The sequence below is a fragment of the Periplaneta americana genome, chromosome 9 (genome assembly GCF_040183065.1).
Source record: "Periplaneta americana isolate PAMFEO1 chromosome 9, P.americana_PAMFEO1_priV1, whole genome shotgun sequence".
Classification (NCBI taxonomy): domain Eukaryota; kingdom Metazoa; phylum Arthropoda; class Insecta; order Blattodea; family Blattidae; genus Periplaneta; species Periplaneta americana.
Window position 1 is genome coordinate 91,956,634 of NC_091125.1, and position 16,491 is coordinate 91,973,124.

At 34.5% G+C, this 16,491-nt stretch overlaps 1 protein-coding gene across 1 annotated transcript in view; it reads left to right on the top strand.

Moving 5' to 3' along the window:
* Positions 1-16,491, top strand: part of LOC138706235 (alpha-tocopherol transfer protein-like) — a 152,190-nt gene that overhangs the window by 98,377 nt on the left and 37,322 nt on the right. The window contains exon 2 of the mRNA XM_069835282.1: positions 8,828-8,966. Within this exon, the coding sequence (XP_069691383.1) occupies positions 8,828-8,966 (139 nt within the window). The remainder of the gene's footprint in view (positions 1-8,827; positions 8,967-16,491) is intronic.

A 16,491-nucleotide genomic window follows, 5' to 3' on the forward strand; every position in this document is an offset into this window, starting at 1 on the left:
TATGTTTTCTTTCAATTCTCGGAAATTAAAAAAGCTCAACTACGTTTCGCTTTTTCAAACTTTTCTTCGAACATGAAAACTTCAACATACCGCTCTTGTAACGCATATTACTATTATTGTGAGTTGTAAACACATACGATTCATTTAATGGAAAATAATAGTTCCGGATTTTTGTTTCACAATTGAAACAATTTATTATTATTGTTATTTCATTTCAATATTCGAATTGTTACAGTGCAGTGTAGGGAAATCGGGTCGTGTTACATATCATTTTCTTTCTCAAATGCATATAACAATAAGTATAAACGCAGTCATTACTTAATTAATCAAACTGTAAACTTTTCGGAATATTATTACGATGAGAACGAGATTCTGGTTTGTCATCATGGAAACACAAAATGTCTTTCGGTATGCAATTGTCCTTCTACTTCATTGGGCAACAATGCCGTCAAGTAATCCAACATTTCACAACATTGTGAATAAAGCCACTCACAAGCTTACAACACAGAACATTTCTACGATATTCGCTGTAATGTGGCAGTGATTGCGACAGAGCGGCTGTGGAAAGCTCCTGTATTCTGATTGAAGGAGAAAGCCTCGTTACGTAAAGGTTGGTGACATTGGCAGACTCAAAGATTAACCTAAGTGGAACGACAGAGGAGGCAATTGGTCTCGCGCGCTATTTACTCTGTTGTTTTGAAATGTTTGTTGCGGTGGTTCATTTCTTTCATCGTTGAAGTTGATTTACATCTCCGTTTTGAATGTGAGGTTTACATTTCTGAAAGATAAACACGCAATTAAAACAGTAGTCAATCGTATTCGCTAGATTGCTTCGGTTATTGTATAAATGTTAAATGTTATGTTTTATTTAATGACGCTCGCAACTGCAGAGGTTATATCAGCGTCGCCGGATGTGCCGGAATTTTGTCCCGCAGGAGTTCTTTTACATGCCAGTAAATCTACTGACACGAGCCTGTCGCATTTAAGCACATTTAAATTCCATCGACCTGGCCCGGGATCGAACCCGCAACCTTGGGCATAGAAGGCCAGCGCTATACCAACTCGCCAACCAGGTCGACTGTGTTATTGTATATGTTACGTTTCCATTACACGGGTATTGTGTGTGAGAATAATAAAAACGTGTTCGGGATTCATGAAAATGAAGTTTCAATAGTCAAATATCAAGTTAAAAGAATTTTTATTATTTATTGTGTGAACTGTTTCGACTATAATATTCTATCTCTCTGACGTCATTGTGAAAATAATCAAAACATGTGTGTGGCATCCCAAACGCATATTTATCAGAAACTAGATAATAAGATCTATAGAGTTCAATAAAATTCTTAAATATTGAGATTATTTTACGGAGAAGGGGCTCGAAGGTGAGTAGAACAGCCTTGATCGGCTTGTGGTTAAACTTCTTTATCTGGGAATGGTTGTTTGCGGAGTTGCCAACTGAAATGTATGGGAAGTCACCAAAAAGTAGTTCAGAAGTCGCTAGATTTGTCACTATCATTGCAAAAAAAAAATATTTTTGGCTCTAGAGAGTGCTGAAAAAGTCGCTAACTCCCTACTTAATCAATGGAAAAATTAAACAAAATCTTCGCGGAAAAATAGTTAAAAGTCACCAGATTTAGCGATGAAGTCCCTAAACTGGCAATAATGGTTTGTGTTCAAAAGGCCTCTTTATTACAGATATCGCGATTCAACTATGTGGTGACATCTGTCGATTTAGCCATGTATGCTCAAGATGATCGGGAAGAGAAAAAGGAATTGGCTGGGTGACTGGCTGAGAAGAAACTGCCTATTGAAGGATACAATGGAAGGAATGGTGAACAGGAGGCAAGTTCGGGACAGAAGAAGATATAAGATGATAGACTACATTAAGAATGGATCGTATGCGGAGACTAAGAGGAAGGCAAAACATAGGAAAGATTGGAGAATGTTGGGCTTGCTGTGAAAGACCTACCCTTGGGCAGAAAACTATGAATTAATAAGTGCCGCTAGTGCCTTTTGTCGTTTTACCTCCCGACTGCTTAGTACTTCACTTCAGACTGATCCCATCTCCGCGCCAGTCACAACACTTAAATTGTTGACTCAAATTTCATTCACAGATATCAAAACTTATACAGGAGATTCACAACAATAAAGTTATTTCCGTTCAAATCTGAAGTCTAGTTTCTATCTTTATATATATATATATATATATATATTTTAGTAGGTTATTTTACGACGCTATATCAATATCTCAGGTTATTTAGCGTCTGAATGAGATGAACGTGATAATGCCGGTGAAATGAGTCCGGGGTGCAGCACAGAAAGTTACCCAGCATTTGCTCACATTGGGTTGAGGGAAAATTCCGGAAAAACCTCAACCAGGTAACTTGCCCCGACCGGGAATCGAACTTCGCGGCTAGACGCGCTAAGCGTTACTCCACAGGTGTGGACTTCTATCTTTATGTTCTATTTTGTATAGCAATATTACTTCTTTAGAGTTTTATTCTAAAGAGAATAACTTCACCAGAATTAAAACATGATTATGTATTACTCTTAAAATAGAATATAAGCAGAATATTTTTAGTGTCATACACGAAGATTAACGAATCGGCGCCAACTGCAGTAGTTACTTCTTGCATAAGGTGTCGGTCTTAAGAATATCATACAATTAGTACAGTAATCTCCATATTTTTTATTCTCCTCTGGTATTACTCGACCAAGGCGAGTGGAGCCGCGGGCGTAATGTGAACTATCGCGATGCAGTATTACGAACGTAGGAACAGTAGCGCCACAGCTCCGGGCTGCAGGACTCCACTGGCCTTGGTCGAGTAATAGTAGAGAAATTGTTGATCTACAAATGACTGGTAGGAAGATGGCCTGTAAGGTGAAAGTATCTGTGCCTGCGCCGTCTTTAACGGCAAGTTCCATCTGGACTCATCAGAATTTAATATAGGGCTTCGAGCGCAGTAAAGAAAAGAAAAATACTTGGATCTTGACTAATAAGTTGTGTTCTAAGATCTTTCACATATGTGCTGATTTTTATCTTAACTTACTAACATTCGCACTGTCGTTTGCATTTCAAAGAGAAACAGCAAATACTGTATGTGGACACTGTTGGCTAGTTCACAAGTTACTCTAACCTGAAATGTAAACAAACTAAATACACTCAAAATCACACATTGTAAAATGAAAGCTTTTGTTCAAATAAATTTAGACAAACAAAAAATAACGCAAGCGGCATAAAACTGTTCCGAGGTAAGACTCATATACTCTTAAACTCTTAAAATAAACTTTGTCATATTATTTAGTCGGTTATTTAACGACGCTATATCAACTACTAGATTATTTAGCGTCGATGGAATTGGTGGTAGTGAAATGGTATTTGGCGAGATGAGACCTAAGATTTACCATGTGATTGCATGAAATTTGCAGTGAAGTTGGTAAAAACTCGAAAAAGAAACACCAGTCTATGAGCCCAAACAGGAATAGAACCTAAATCCTAGTGCAGGTCCGGATCAGTAGGCAAATGAACCTAGCGTTCTGTTGTGGCTAAGAAACTTTACGTTTTGTTAAAATCTATAAAAATCAATGTAATATTAATAAAACAACATGGTCATTAATATTAAGATAGTGTAAGGTTCAGTAACGCGAAACTTATTTTAAGAGAATTTCTTTCTATTGCACATTCATTTCCTCAAATTCTTCAGTTCTCATAGTAGATTTTTTGCCCTTTCTCTTACTTCATTGTCTCTTTCACTTTCAATTATTTTCCTTTCTTTTCTCTTTTCTTTCTTACTGCTACTTTCCTACCTTTATTACCATTTCTCCTTTTATCCTATCTTTGTGTTTTCTATTTATTTCTTCCTATCTATTATTTTACTCACATTCTCTTTATTTTATTTCATAATATCGTCTTTTGTTATATATTTATTTTCTTCCCTATGCCCTTCCTCTTCCTTTCTTATCTTCCTTAACCTAATTTATTATTTCCCTTTCCTGATATTTCGTTCTTTAATATTTCTATACTCATGTAAATTTATTACTTTTGCTTGCTTTCTTTTATTACTTTCCTTATTTCTTTTCTGTCTTTCCTCCTTCTTTCTCTCAGCTTTATTTCGTTCTCTTTCTCCTTACATCCTTCTTTCTTTATTTATTTAATTCTATATCTTCCTTCATAGGCCTACATCTTTCTTGCTTTCTTTATTTCGCTGTATATTTGAGTTATTTCATTTTTATTGTATTATTTACTTCGATCTGTCTTTTCTATATTTCTTATTTCTTTCCCCCTTTCTTTATTTCTTCTGTCTCACCCGTCTTATATATCTTCCTTGCTTTCTCTACTTTGATATATATATTTTTTTCTTTCTTTACTTCGATCTGCTTTTACTTTCTGCTTTCTTTTCTTGCTTCATCTTACCCTTTACTTTTTTCTTCCTCTCTATTCTCTTCTTTTTATTTTTATTTTTATTTTTCTTCTTTGATTAATTATCTAATATTATTCCCTTTCTTTTTATTTTTATTTTTTTCTTAATTCCTTTTTCGCCATCTTATTTTCATTTCTCAAATTCTTAATATTTTAGCACTTACAGTATTACGTTTCCTATTTCTCTCAATAGCGATAGTATTTGATGGATATAATAATAATAATAATAATAATAATAATAATAATAATAATAATAATAATAATAATAATAATAATAATAATGATAATAATAATGGCTTTATTTAACCTGGCATAGTTAAGTAGGGCCTTCTCTTACACTCAACCAGGATTAAAACTTGCTTACATAGTTGAACATGCAACTGAATCGGATTTAAGTAATTACATACAGATATAGGGTGACTAGATGTACGGATTTCGCCGGACATGTTCTGCTTTTTTAGTATTTTGTGGGCGTCCGGCCGGCGTTTTACGATAAAGTCAAAATGTCCGGCTTTCTGCCTTTCAACAACGTAATGCACCAAATATTGAAATATAGTACATATATAAGATAAAATCTGAGGTCAAAAGTATGTGTTTCTGTCGTTATATGAACAATATTCATTTTATGAACTTGTTCTGAAGCAAAATGAAGCATTTTTTCTTGGAAACAATATATTCTCAGTGAAGTATATTTTTTGAACAGGTTGTGAATGTTAAGTGTTTCCAAACTTTTCTGTATGCATGTCTATTCTTTTTTTAAATAGTAATTGCACAAAATGCCAATGTTGAAAGGGTATTTTCACTAATCAACACCCAATGGTCAGATGAAAGGAACAGACTATCAGTATAAAGAGTAAAGAGTATTGTAACGGTACAATATAATTTGAAGCATTTTTCACATGTTGAAATCCCCAAAGCTACTGAAGGACATAATTTTCCTCTTCACAGAAGTATGAATAATGAAATTGTAAGATTAATAACAATGAATAGTTTTAGTACTGTGTTTTCCTATTGTGTTTATTGTTCTATGTGAATGAAAAGGAATTTAAAGTGCTGCTAGGCTTTTTTTCAAAATGTTCTGCTTTTTTTCCTTTAAAATCCTGCTTTTGAACATTTTGATCTGGTCATCCTATACAGATACGATTTACATAATAATATCAAAATATGCACTTAAATAAAAATTTATCTAATAAAATAAAAACAAACACAGTGGAATACATATTAATGTTGTTAGAATCAAATACATGAAATCAGAAGCCGATAAAATGCATTAAAATGTAACCGATAAAAACAATAATAAACACAATGGAATACATATTATAAGCAAGTGGCATCCACATAATTAAACCACAAACCGAAAATTGAATAAAATGTACACAATAATAATAATAATAATAATAATAATAATAATAATAATAATAATAATAATAATAATAATAATAATAATATATAGATTTGAATAAATGATACACAAAAATGAACACTGCGATATGATAATGATGATCAGAATAAAGAAGAACATGGAAGCTGGTAATGCAAATGACAAAATCATAATTTTTTAAAATTTTAGTAGGCTATTTTACGACGCTTTATCAACATCTTAGGTTATTTAGCGTCTGAATGAGATGAAGGTGATAATGCCGGTGAAATGAGTCCGGGGTCCAGCACCGAAAGTCACCCAGCATTTGCTCATATTGGGTTAAGGGAAAACCTCGGAAAAAACCTCAACCAGGTAACTTGCTCCGACCGAGGATCGAACCCTGGCCACCTGGTTTAACGACCAGACGCGCTAACCGTTACTCCACAGGTGTGGACTAAAATCATAATAGTAGTAGGAACAGATCCGATATAAAGAAGCTAAAAGTGATGATAGTGGTGATGGCAATGGTGACGATAACTAATATGAAGAGTCTGGTCCTGATCATGGTGATCTTAATATTTCACGGAAGGCAAACGAGACCTGAATACGCTAAGAGAACCAAAAATTACATTTTGGATTAGTTTTCATTTGAAGCCTGGAACACCCGCATGTAAATTACACGAATATATGATTCAATGTATGTCGCACGTGTTTCTATTGAGTTTTATGGTTATTAAAAATGAAACGGCAGAAAATAAAATTGTTGCTAAAGGGAATATTATCATGTTACGTAAATCCAATTTCATTCATTATGCATTGAGTAACTCTGCCTAAAGATATTAAGTTCCGCACGCCACGCTCCAGTATAAATTTGATATGAAGTTATTCCAGTGCGAATAACGACGTTGAAGTAAAAAAAAAGAAACCGCACAACAGAAATAGACGACACACATTGGTATAGGTAACAAGACAATATAGAATTCAAGAAGTTATAAAGTGATAACCTTCAAAACTGAAATTTACAATTCATTCATTCATTCATTCATTCATTCATTCATTCATTCATTCATTCATTCATTCATTCATTCATTCATTCATTCATTCATTCATTCATTCATTCATTCATTCATTCATTCATTCATTCACAGTGTTCTGGCCAAGGGTAGGTCTTTAACTGCAAACCCAGGTTTCTCCAATCTTCCCTATTTCCTGCCTTCCTCTTAGTCTTAGTATTTGATCCACATATCTTAATGTCGCCTATCATCTGATATCTTCTTCTGCCCCGAACTCTTCTCCCGTTCACCATTTCTTCGAGTGCATCCTTCAGTAGACAGTTTCTTCTCAGCTAGTAACCCAATCAATTGCTTAGACAACAATAGAGGAGGCAAGACCTGTCCTGTGAACTTATCATGTGCCGTGGCTATATCACCAATGGATATGGAGAGGGAAGATAGGTTTTAGTCTGAGTTGAACTTTCGTTTCGGTAGATTCGTATAATATTCACCATCACGAAACAAACCCTCTTTCTGATAGCTTATTCTTTTCCCTCTCGCACATCTCACATGCCAGATCTCGCCTCCTCATCTATAACAATAGACGGTTTTCATCAGATCTATAAATGAATATTTTTGTTTATTTAAAAATAAAGTAGGTCACGACAGCCAAGAAATTGAATGTCGTGCCTTAATTCATAAAAGTATATTATAGTCTTCCTTTGTTATTATTATTATTATTATTATTATTATTAGTATTATTATTATTATTATTATTATTATTATTATTATTATTATTATTATTATTATTATTATTAGAAAGAAAAAAGTCTTAAGAAATACCGACTGAGGTCTTGGTTTTCCCTAAAATTTACTTGGAGTTAAAGTTGTTTATAATTTTATCGGTAAAATCAATGCCTCTGAAGACATTAAACATGTGATCCGACTAAAATCTTACTAATACGGACCGTTATTACTTTATCATAAAAGTAAATGAATTTAGTTACAACAGTTCACTGCAATGACCCACGTTTTACACATCTCAACACGACTAGCTTAGTTGTAGACTTTACGTAACTACCTGCATACACCACTCATTTTTTTTGTAATCAGAGTACCTCTTGGTGCTACTCCTACATTAATATTACAATTTATATTTTGAGCAAATTTCCAAATTATACAGTGAGAAGAACCCAAATAAGCCCTATTGTTTTTAAATATTGTAAACATTTTATTAGAATTAGATTGCTGGAATGCTTCACAGTAATATTATACAAACAACATCTTAAAATTAATTAATATTTCTGATATGGACATTAAAATTTCTTTAAAGAATTTTTTCTCGAAAACCACAAACTACAAGTAAGAAACAAAATACCACAAAAAGATTTAAAAAAATTTATCACTGTAAATAAATGCATAAGTTCGTACTTTAATATGCATATATTTGTTTACATATAATGTAATTATATTTTTCCAATAATCTCAAGAATTTAGCTTCGAAAATTTACATTTTGAATTTACTGTAAAATGTTTGTCCGAACTTAACAAGGTCAGAACAGTATCTTCGTATAACTATGACAATGATTAAATCGACAGGGGAGTAAGTTTTCTGCGATTAATTCAATGAACATTTCGTTCCTGGATACATCCTGTATTTTGAACAAATTTTTAAATACATTACATTTATCACCAAATTTAAATATTCACCTTGGATTTGTCCTCTGATTCAGATCTCTGGCTGACATGTACATCTATTATCAGGCAGTACATCTCACTTGACGATATGTATCAGAGGAAGAGTAATTGTTTATATGCATCTGAAGTCTGACTAGTGCAATATGTAGCTAGTGGGTGATGTATGCAATAGAAGAGGAAAGGAACTTGCCACCTATCCCATTATCACGTCCTGATCTAGTTGCCTCATAAGTGATGCCTTCTTAGTATCACACGTGAGATTCAGACCTGTATTCGGACAGTTGACTAAACAACAACAACTTAGATTTACAAGCATATAAAATAAAGCGTTACAATTATAGTTTTGTATTGTTACAGATGACGCTCGTACAACCAAATCCTGAGATGCAAGTGTTCATCCGAAAGGAGCTGAACGAAGATGTAAACACGACGCAACGAGACCTTGAATACATCAAAGAGTGGTTGGCTATCCAGCCACATCTGCCCAAGTTCGACGGTAAATCACGTTCCTCTATCCCACCCGATATCACAGAAAAACTACTAGGGCATTCAATAAGGAATGGCAACAATACTGTAAATCAACTCTCTTAACGGTTAGCATCGGAATCTTTTAGTACGTAATAGAGGAGCGATTATTGCATAAATTTGGAATGTTAAAAGTCTTTAAGTAATCATATTTTGTGAATACAGGGACTATTTCTGATTTGTAGCACATAATACAGCCCTAACAAATATTCAGTAGATACTCCATAAAAATCCAAGAGGAAAAAATGCAACTCGGTGCTTTAGGGTATTAAAAGAAGCTTATGGGAGAGAAGTCCTACCATAATGAACTATTGCAAGATGGGTGAAAGCGAGACATTCACTTTCAATCAAGAGCTGACAACCAAAGAGCTTTAGATCAATCAGTGAGAGAGACATCCAGAAATGATGCTGCAGATGGAGTTCGCCATCTCCCAAGAATTTGGCAACGTATTGTTGGCATGGTAGGGGATTATATTTGAAGTATGTAATGCCAAAAGTAACCTAAATAAGTGTAGTGTGGAACAATAACTTGTTGCCATTACTTTGTTTAAGGAGCTAGGTACTATTTACAGCAGTAAAATTTTGGAAATATTAAACATTTTTTTATCCATTATTGTACCTTGTACAATAATGAAAATTACTGTGTAAAACACTGTCCTTCTGCTATATGAAAAAATATTTTTATGATTTTAAAAAGAATATTTATATATATTTTTTTTTTTCAAAATTCAAAATGGTGGCAGTTCAATGTGCAGTGATGAAGCGTTTTCCCACATAACTAAAAAACTATCCAACATAGTGTGATGAAATTTTGTGTGTGTAATTTATGTATGTCATATCTCCAATATGATGCAAAATCGCTTCTCTACCTTTGATACATTGTCTGATAAAAAATAAATTCATAAAAAATGGTCATATATCAGTATTTTCTTCTAACACAAAATAAAAAAAAAAAATTATTTATTAAGGATGTAGTTGAATGAGCATGATATTGTAAACAAAAGTCTCAGCAATAAAATAAGAGAGAGAAAACATGAAAAAGTTAAAAAAGTTTATGAGATATAAGAGAAACGCTTCATCACTGCACAGTAAACTGCCACCATTTTAAATTTTGGAAAAAAAAAAATTAACCGTAAAAATATTTTTTCATATAGCAGAAGTACAGTTTTTTACACATACCAATTTTCATTATTGTATAATATAGAGTAATGGAGGGAAAAAAAGTTGAATATTTCCAAAATTTTTCTGCTGTAAGCTGTAGCTTACTTAACCTCTTAATAAATTTAAACACAAGATATCAATGTTATCGTCAGACAATTATTATTTACAATAACACTTCACTAATTGTTATTTCAATGTACTGAATATTTAGTTACCAGGTTCGAAACCTTAGCTTTCAGAATATTAAGCCCGCATGCCTTTACTCAGGTCGAGGTTCACGGAAAATTACAATTACTCAACAGCTCAACGCTTGTTACAAAGCCAACAATTCTTCATTTTAGAAGTTTCGGAGGAGATCTATGAACCACAGCGACTTCGTCATACAAGCTATGGTTGAAGTGTACCACTGAACACATGTCAAAAGAGTCTTCGTCTTTTATTCCTCAATTATTTGACGCCAAATAGTAGCCCTCACATCCAAACGACAGGGCTGTGAATTCGTAGTTGAAAATTGTTGAGTCGCATGTGAGCAGTGGTATTGTAATTCGGATAGGAGTCGTGGATCGGAGTTAGTAAAAATGTGCCGACTTCATTTATTCCGTCCACTACAGAAATATTTCAAGGAAATACTATTTTAACACTTTCGTTGCCATCTGAACTGCTGGGATCTAAAAAAGATTCAGTGATCATAGAAACTACAAGTTGCAGGAAAAAAGGTTTTTTAAACCTGCCTTGTATTCCGGAGGCCTGGGGTTTTCGTGGTTTCCTAAGTCTGTCAAGGCAAATGTTGGGAAAGTATAATTACAAAAGGGCTGTGCCACGCTTTTTATACAATCATATAACACATAGTCGCCACATACTCCATATGCCATCACTGGACTTGTATGCACCAAAAGCTAGGAATGTCACCAAGTATAGGCCTACTACAGTGGATGTGATGTCCGTTGGGAGAATTTCTTGTCCTGAAGTCTCTGAAATCTATTAATAGGAAAATGAGTCACATGCCTGCACCATGCATCTTGTAAACCGCTGATGTGTAAGTCAAGTGACGCTAAGACCGTTAAAATAGTCGGTACGTTTTATATCGTTTGTCATTTTTCAGAAGCCTGTATATAGTCACTGAAGATGTAGTAACGACGATTATTTAAAGCTATAAGTTTCAATGGTACCGAGAGAAAATAACAGGTCTAAATAAACAGGTGGAACCTATTCCATTAATGTCATTACGTTTTGAAGTTCTATTTACAGTCGGTATTTCACTCCCCTCCCACTGCTATGCTAGTAAGTACAGTCAAATTATTTAGTCCTGACCGAGCCCCTACCACGCCGTAGCGGAGAAGTGAGAAATATGTTCCCAAATTGAAGCGGCAGAAAGCCGCCATTTGTTGGGTAGAAAACGCGCGGGATTTCGAAACCGCTATTTGAATATGTGTTGTATTGCATATTCGAAAGCTAAATGTTTTTGTTTAAAGGAACAATACTTCCTTTGCGAGATACCTTTAATACCATGTTTCTGCTTTCAGCAGAGTTGCTAGGTTTTCTGCGGGGGAAGTCGGGATATCAGAAGCTAACCTAAGACATTAGACTTGTCAACAATCTATCATAAGATTTATAGCAGTTTTCTGCACAGTGTTCACGTGTTTTTTAATGTAATAGGCCTATTCGCCTCCGTGAGTAACACTAAAATACGTAGGAGACACAGTAGAGTGAACACTACAATAATTTTTTCTTTTACTAACCGCAAATAGCCTATTTTTAAACAATTTGCTAATAAATTAATTTTGGAACCGGTACTGCAATAGTTTCACTATCTGACGATAAATCCATGTTTAAACATAATTCACTAAACTATAAAACGCAGCAATTGTATGTCTCTGTTATTAGCAAAGCTCGGAACTTGGGGACTTGTGTGTCGTGTGCATGAATAAGGTTGCAGGTACAACGTATACAAAGCTCACGCTGCAAGCGCTCAGGGACAGTCGTATGTACTAAGAACGTGGTCACATCGAATGGCAAGAAGACGAACGAATAAATTGTGTCATGCCGAAGCAAATGACATTCAGAGAATTACAAGTAAACGGTCTGTTAGAGGAATGAGAAAATACGTGGTATTCGAATGGGTATTATAGAAGTTTGAAAATATATTTCTTATATTTTAGGTACAGAATTTCGTGGAGGAATTCTGAGGAGATACATTATTTTCTTCGAATGAAGAGTTTATATTTTGTAAGTTGTGCCACACATAAACTAGAGACTGGAAACGGGCATTCATTGAAAGACATTGCAGTCTCTTAAATCGGTGGAAAATTTGTCCATAGCCATGGATCAAGTCGTAGTGGAACCTTCCCTAGTAGTGACATAGAAATTGAAAACTATTTTCGAGAAAAATTTAGAATACTTATCTTTCTCAGATACGAGATCAGCTAGCAAGTGCTGAAAATCGAACAGGAAACAGTGACAGTGAAAACATTCAGTATTTTAAGTTTGCTCCCGTCACTTCATGTGACGTGGAAATAAGTTTCTTTCGTTTCAAATCATGTTTAACTAACAGACGAAGAAGTTATGGGTTCGAAAATCTTCGAATCCATGTAGTCATTTACTGTAATAAAATGTACAGAGCAGAACTGTAAATTTGATATATTTTGCTTGTATATATATATATATATATATATATATATATATATATATATATATATATATTCTTTAAAATTACGTGTTTCAAGCTACCATAATATTATCAATATGTTGTTCCGACCAGGAACCACCTTTATAGCAGACCTGACAGTACCTCCGTGCTAGAAGCGGGAGTTTGTTGACATTGAAGTCCGGTCGCTTAGCCACGTTCAAAGACACAAGTCCCCAAGTTCCGAGCTTTGGTTATTAGTGTAAAGTACTATATCAAAACGCTATCTTTCTTGCCAGTCAACGCACTTGAAATACACAATGTTTACTAATTGCGAGAACAGCGACTAGGGGCCGGAACGGAATAATCAACAATGCGGTAGAACTAGAAGAAGTATTATTTTGCGAGTTTAGTTGCCTTACGGCAATCAGCTGGGCTACCTCATAGACTTACTAAATATCCGCAGATTATCTCTGTGTTTACAATGTTACCATTTGAGTCAATATATAAATAAAAATATCGGATAATAGGAATTACAGACTAATTTGTTTAAATATGTTCTGTAAAATCGGGATTTTTGTCAATCCCGACTCCCTTTAATTGGGACTCAACCAGGAAATTGGGAGAATCCCGCCTAAATTGGGATACCCGACAACCCTGGATATCAGACATAGGTACTGTGTTCAGACTTGCATCATTTTCATAGGAACTCTGAATGTGAACATTCATAACCACAGTTAATAAAAGAATTAATATGTCAACTTTTTAATTCAATCTGTAGGTTAAACTGCTGTATGAAGTCAAAAATGTAGTAGCAGCAGTAGCAGGAATAGTAATAGTAATAATAGCAGTAGCAGCAATAGCATAAGAAAATGTTTCATTAATCCGTAACTAAGACAGGAATTACTTTCAATAAGTTATATTAATATATATATATATATATATATATATATTTATATTTATGCAGTTTCTGTATGTTTTAGTTCGGTGAATAATTTTATTATTCATGTATGCACTGAAACAACAGCTGTTTGAAGAAAATGAATGATATAGAGTGAGTGAAGGATAATAACAGTGTATAATAACGTAGTTTGAAAGGTAATTACTATCTTCGAAATGAGTTGAACACACTGAATGATTCAATGTAGGGTAGAAATTCTCTCTGCGGATTGCACCTATCCACTTTCGGTTAAGGGAATCTTTACTCACAGGGAACTTGAAGCATAAAGAGTCACATGGCAAGTACAGTAGTTAGTCTTCTGTAACATAATATGGAGAAAAAATCGTCGTAGAAATTAAGGATTGAAATATAACATTCCCTCCTTCTTTATCTTTACATCCGTGTGCATTGCTGCAATAAAAAGCAGCACACGAAAGAACCATACTTATTCAGCTCTACCAAACAAATGGCCGCTCGTGGACTGTTCAATTTGGGAACATAACACTAGCGCCAGTGAGCGGTCTAGCGGTTATTTAGTAAGTCTATGGTCCTGACAGTCGCCGACAAAGTGCTCCTGGGTCGGGTGAGTCCATTAAGTTACATCAAGAGGTGTTCAGGTTAGTCTGTTGTTTGCCTTCAGAGCGATCGGATGTCACACGTGCGGTAGAGCGGTGTGTTTCCAGTACAGTTAATCTGTACTGCATCTCTTTACAGACAGCTCGCCCTTATCTCTACTCCGGAACTCTCCCCACTACTCCTATTACTTTTCCTCTTTCGCGTCGCTGAGCTGTCAGGACTAAATAATCGGTCTGTATGTATACAAGACAGAGATAGCCATTCCTATAAACAGTGGGGTCCACTTTTGAAATGTTTGCATACATCTCAAATGAGTTCTAATTTGTGAAGATGGCGCAGTTGTTGCTCTGGCATGAGCACCATTGATAACCGGAATACACAATACAGGCGAGTCAAGCCGTACGTGAATGAGGGTAGAAGACGTAGTTTCGTTTTGAGCACGACTAAAGAACGAGACGACATTAATAGAATTTAGTGTACACATGACAAAGAAAATTAAGTGTAGGATAGTGAAAACGATCAAAGTTGTGATTACCGGGAACAAGAACTTTATCCTAAGAATTAAGAATTTAACAAAAAAGACACAATTTAATATTTACAACGCCATAATAAAAAGTAAATATTTATTTTGGTTTTGAACTTTGGTAAACTCCTGAGACTTTAAACGAAAATAAATGACCACAGAAATGGTTTTCCTCACAAGATAGGCTGGAGTGCTCAAATCAGATAGTAGTCCGAAATCAAGGACAAAAACCTGTGAATGTTGTGCATAGACTATTTATATTTTATCCTGGAAGTGAGCTTTGTAATCTGTGAACGCAGTAGGTCTACTTTGGTGTTTGATGTAATTTTATAATCTAAGTAGAGTAAAAAAACAATGGCTATTGCCGCTTGGTTACTATGTCGTAGGTGTCACATATCTTAAAGGTTGTAGCAATTGATTATTAATCTCATTTCCAAACCCGAATCAGAAATTGGGACATTCCGTCAGTTTTTACTTGTACGATATGAACATGGACATTTCATTACTTTTTTACTTGTACGATTCGGATTTGGACATTTTGTCACTTTATTATATCTACGATACTGACTTAAACATTTCATCATTTTTTTTACTTGTACGATACGGACATGAACATTTCGTTACTTTTTTACTTGTAGGATACGGACACGGACATATTTCTTCACTTTTTTACTTGTACGATACGGACATGAACATTTCTTCACTTCTTTATTTGTACGATATGGACTTGAATGTTTCGTCACTTTTTACTTGAACGAGAACATGGACATTTCGTCACTTTTTTACTTGTAAGATTCGGATTTGGACATTTTCATCACTTTTTTACTTGTACGATACGGACATGAACATTTCGTCATTTTTTACTTGTACGATACATACTTCAACGTTTCGTAACTTTTTACTTGTACGACGGACATGGATATTTCGTCACTATTTACTTGTATAATAAGGACATGGGCACGGGTCTTAAAATATAAACTGTCCGTGCAAAATACGCCGGTATAACTAGATATAACAGAAGTTCAATTTTTTTTCGGTTCACTGCGCCCTAGTGTAAAATAAATTTCTAAGAGCCCCATTTATTAAGTAGCTAGGCCATAAGTTGCTGTTAGGAAAAAAACTGTCCATAAGAAATAAAGAAAAACTATTTTATTTTAATTTTTGAATTCCTAGACGTCTTCTCAGGTTACAGCTAGATCCATGAGCCTCTACATAGGTGTGATGAGTTCACCGGGGGCCTGGCGCAAAATTTGAGAATAAATGGTGACTAATTTAGGAAAACAGCAGTTAATTTTTTGCGAAAGGAATGATGAATCTTGCACTGCCTAAACAAAATAACGAAAGGGATTTCTCTAAGAAAGTTGAAAATAGAAATAGCAACTTCGTCCGGTTAGTCGAAGTAAATTAGGCGATATATAATCGCGAATTGAAAGTGCGGCGAAAGCAGGAAACATTCATTTGCCATTTCAGAGTAGGAGGATAAAGCAATTCGTTATGAACATTTATGAAATCGTTGTTGATACCGTAAATAATAACTCTTCTGCTATTATAGTCAAAGTACATATACCTTTACATTTAAAAAAATGAAGGACAAAAGCTTTTGTTTCAACTGAAATTGAATTTGTGTCCATAAAATAATCTGCATTTCACATTTGTTCCTTCAGATTTATTAG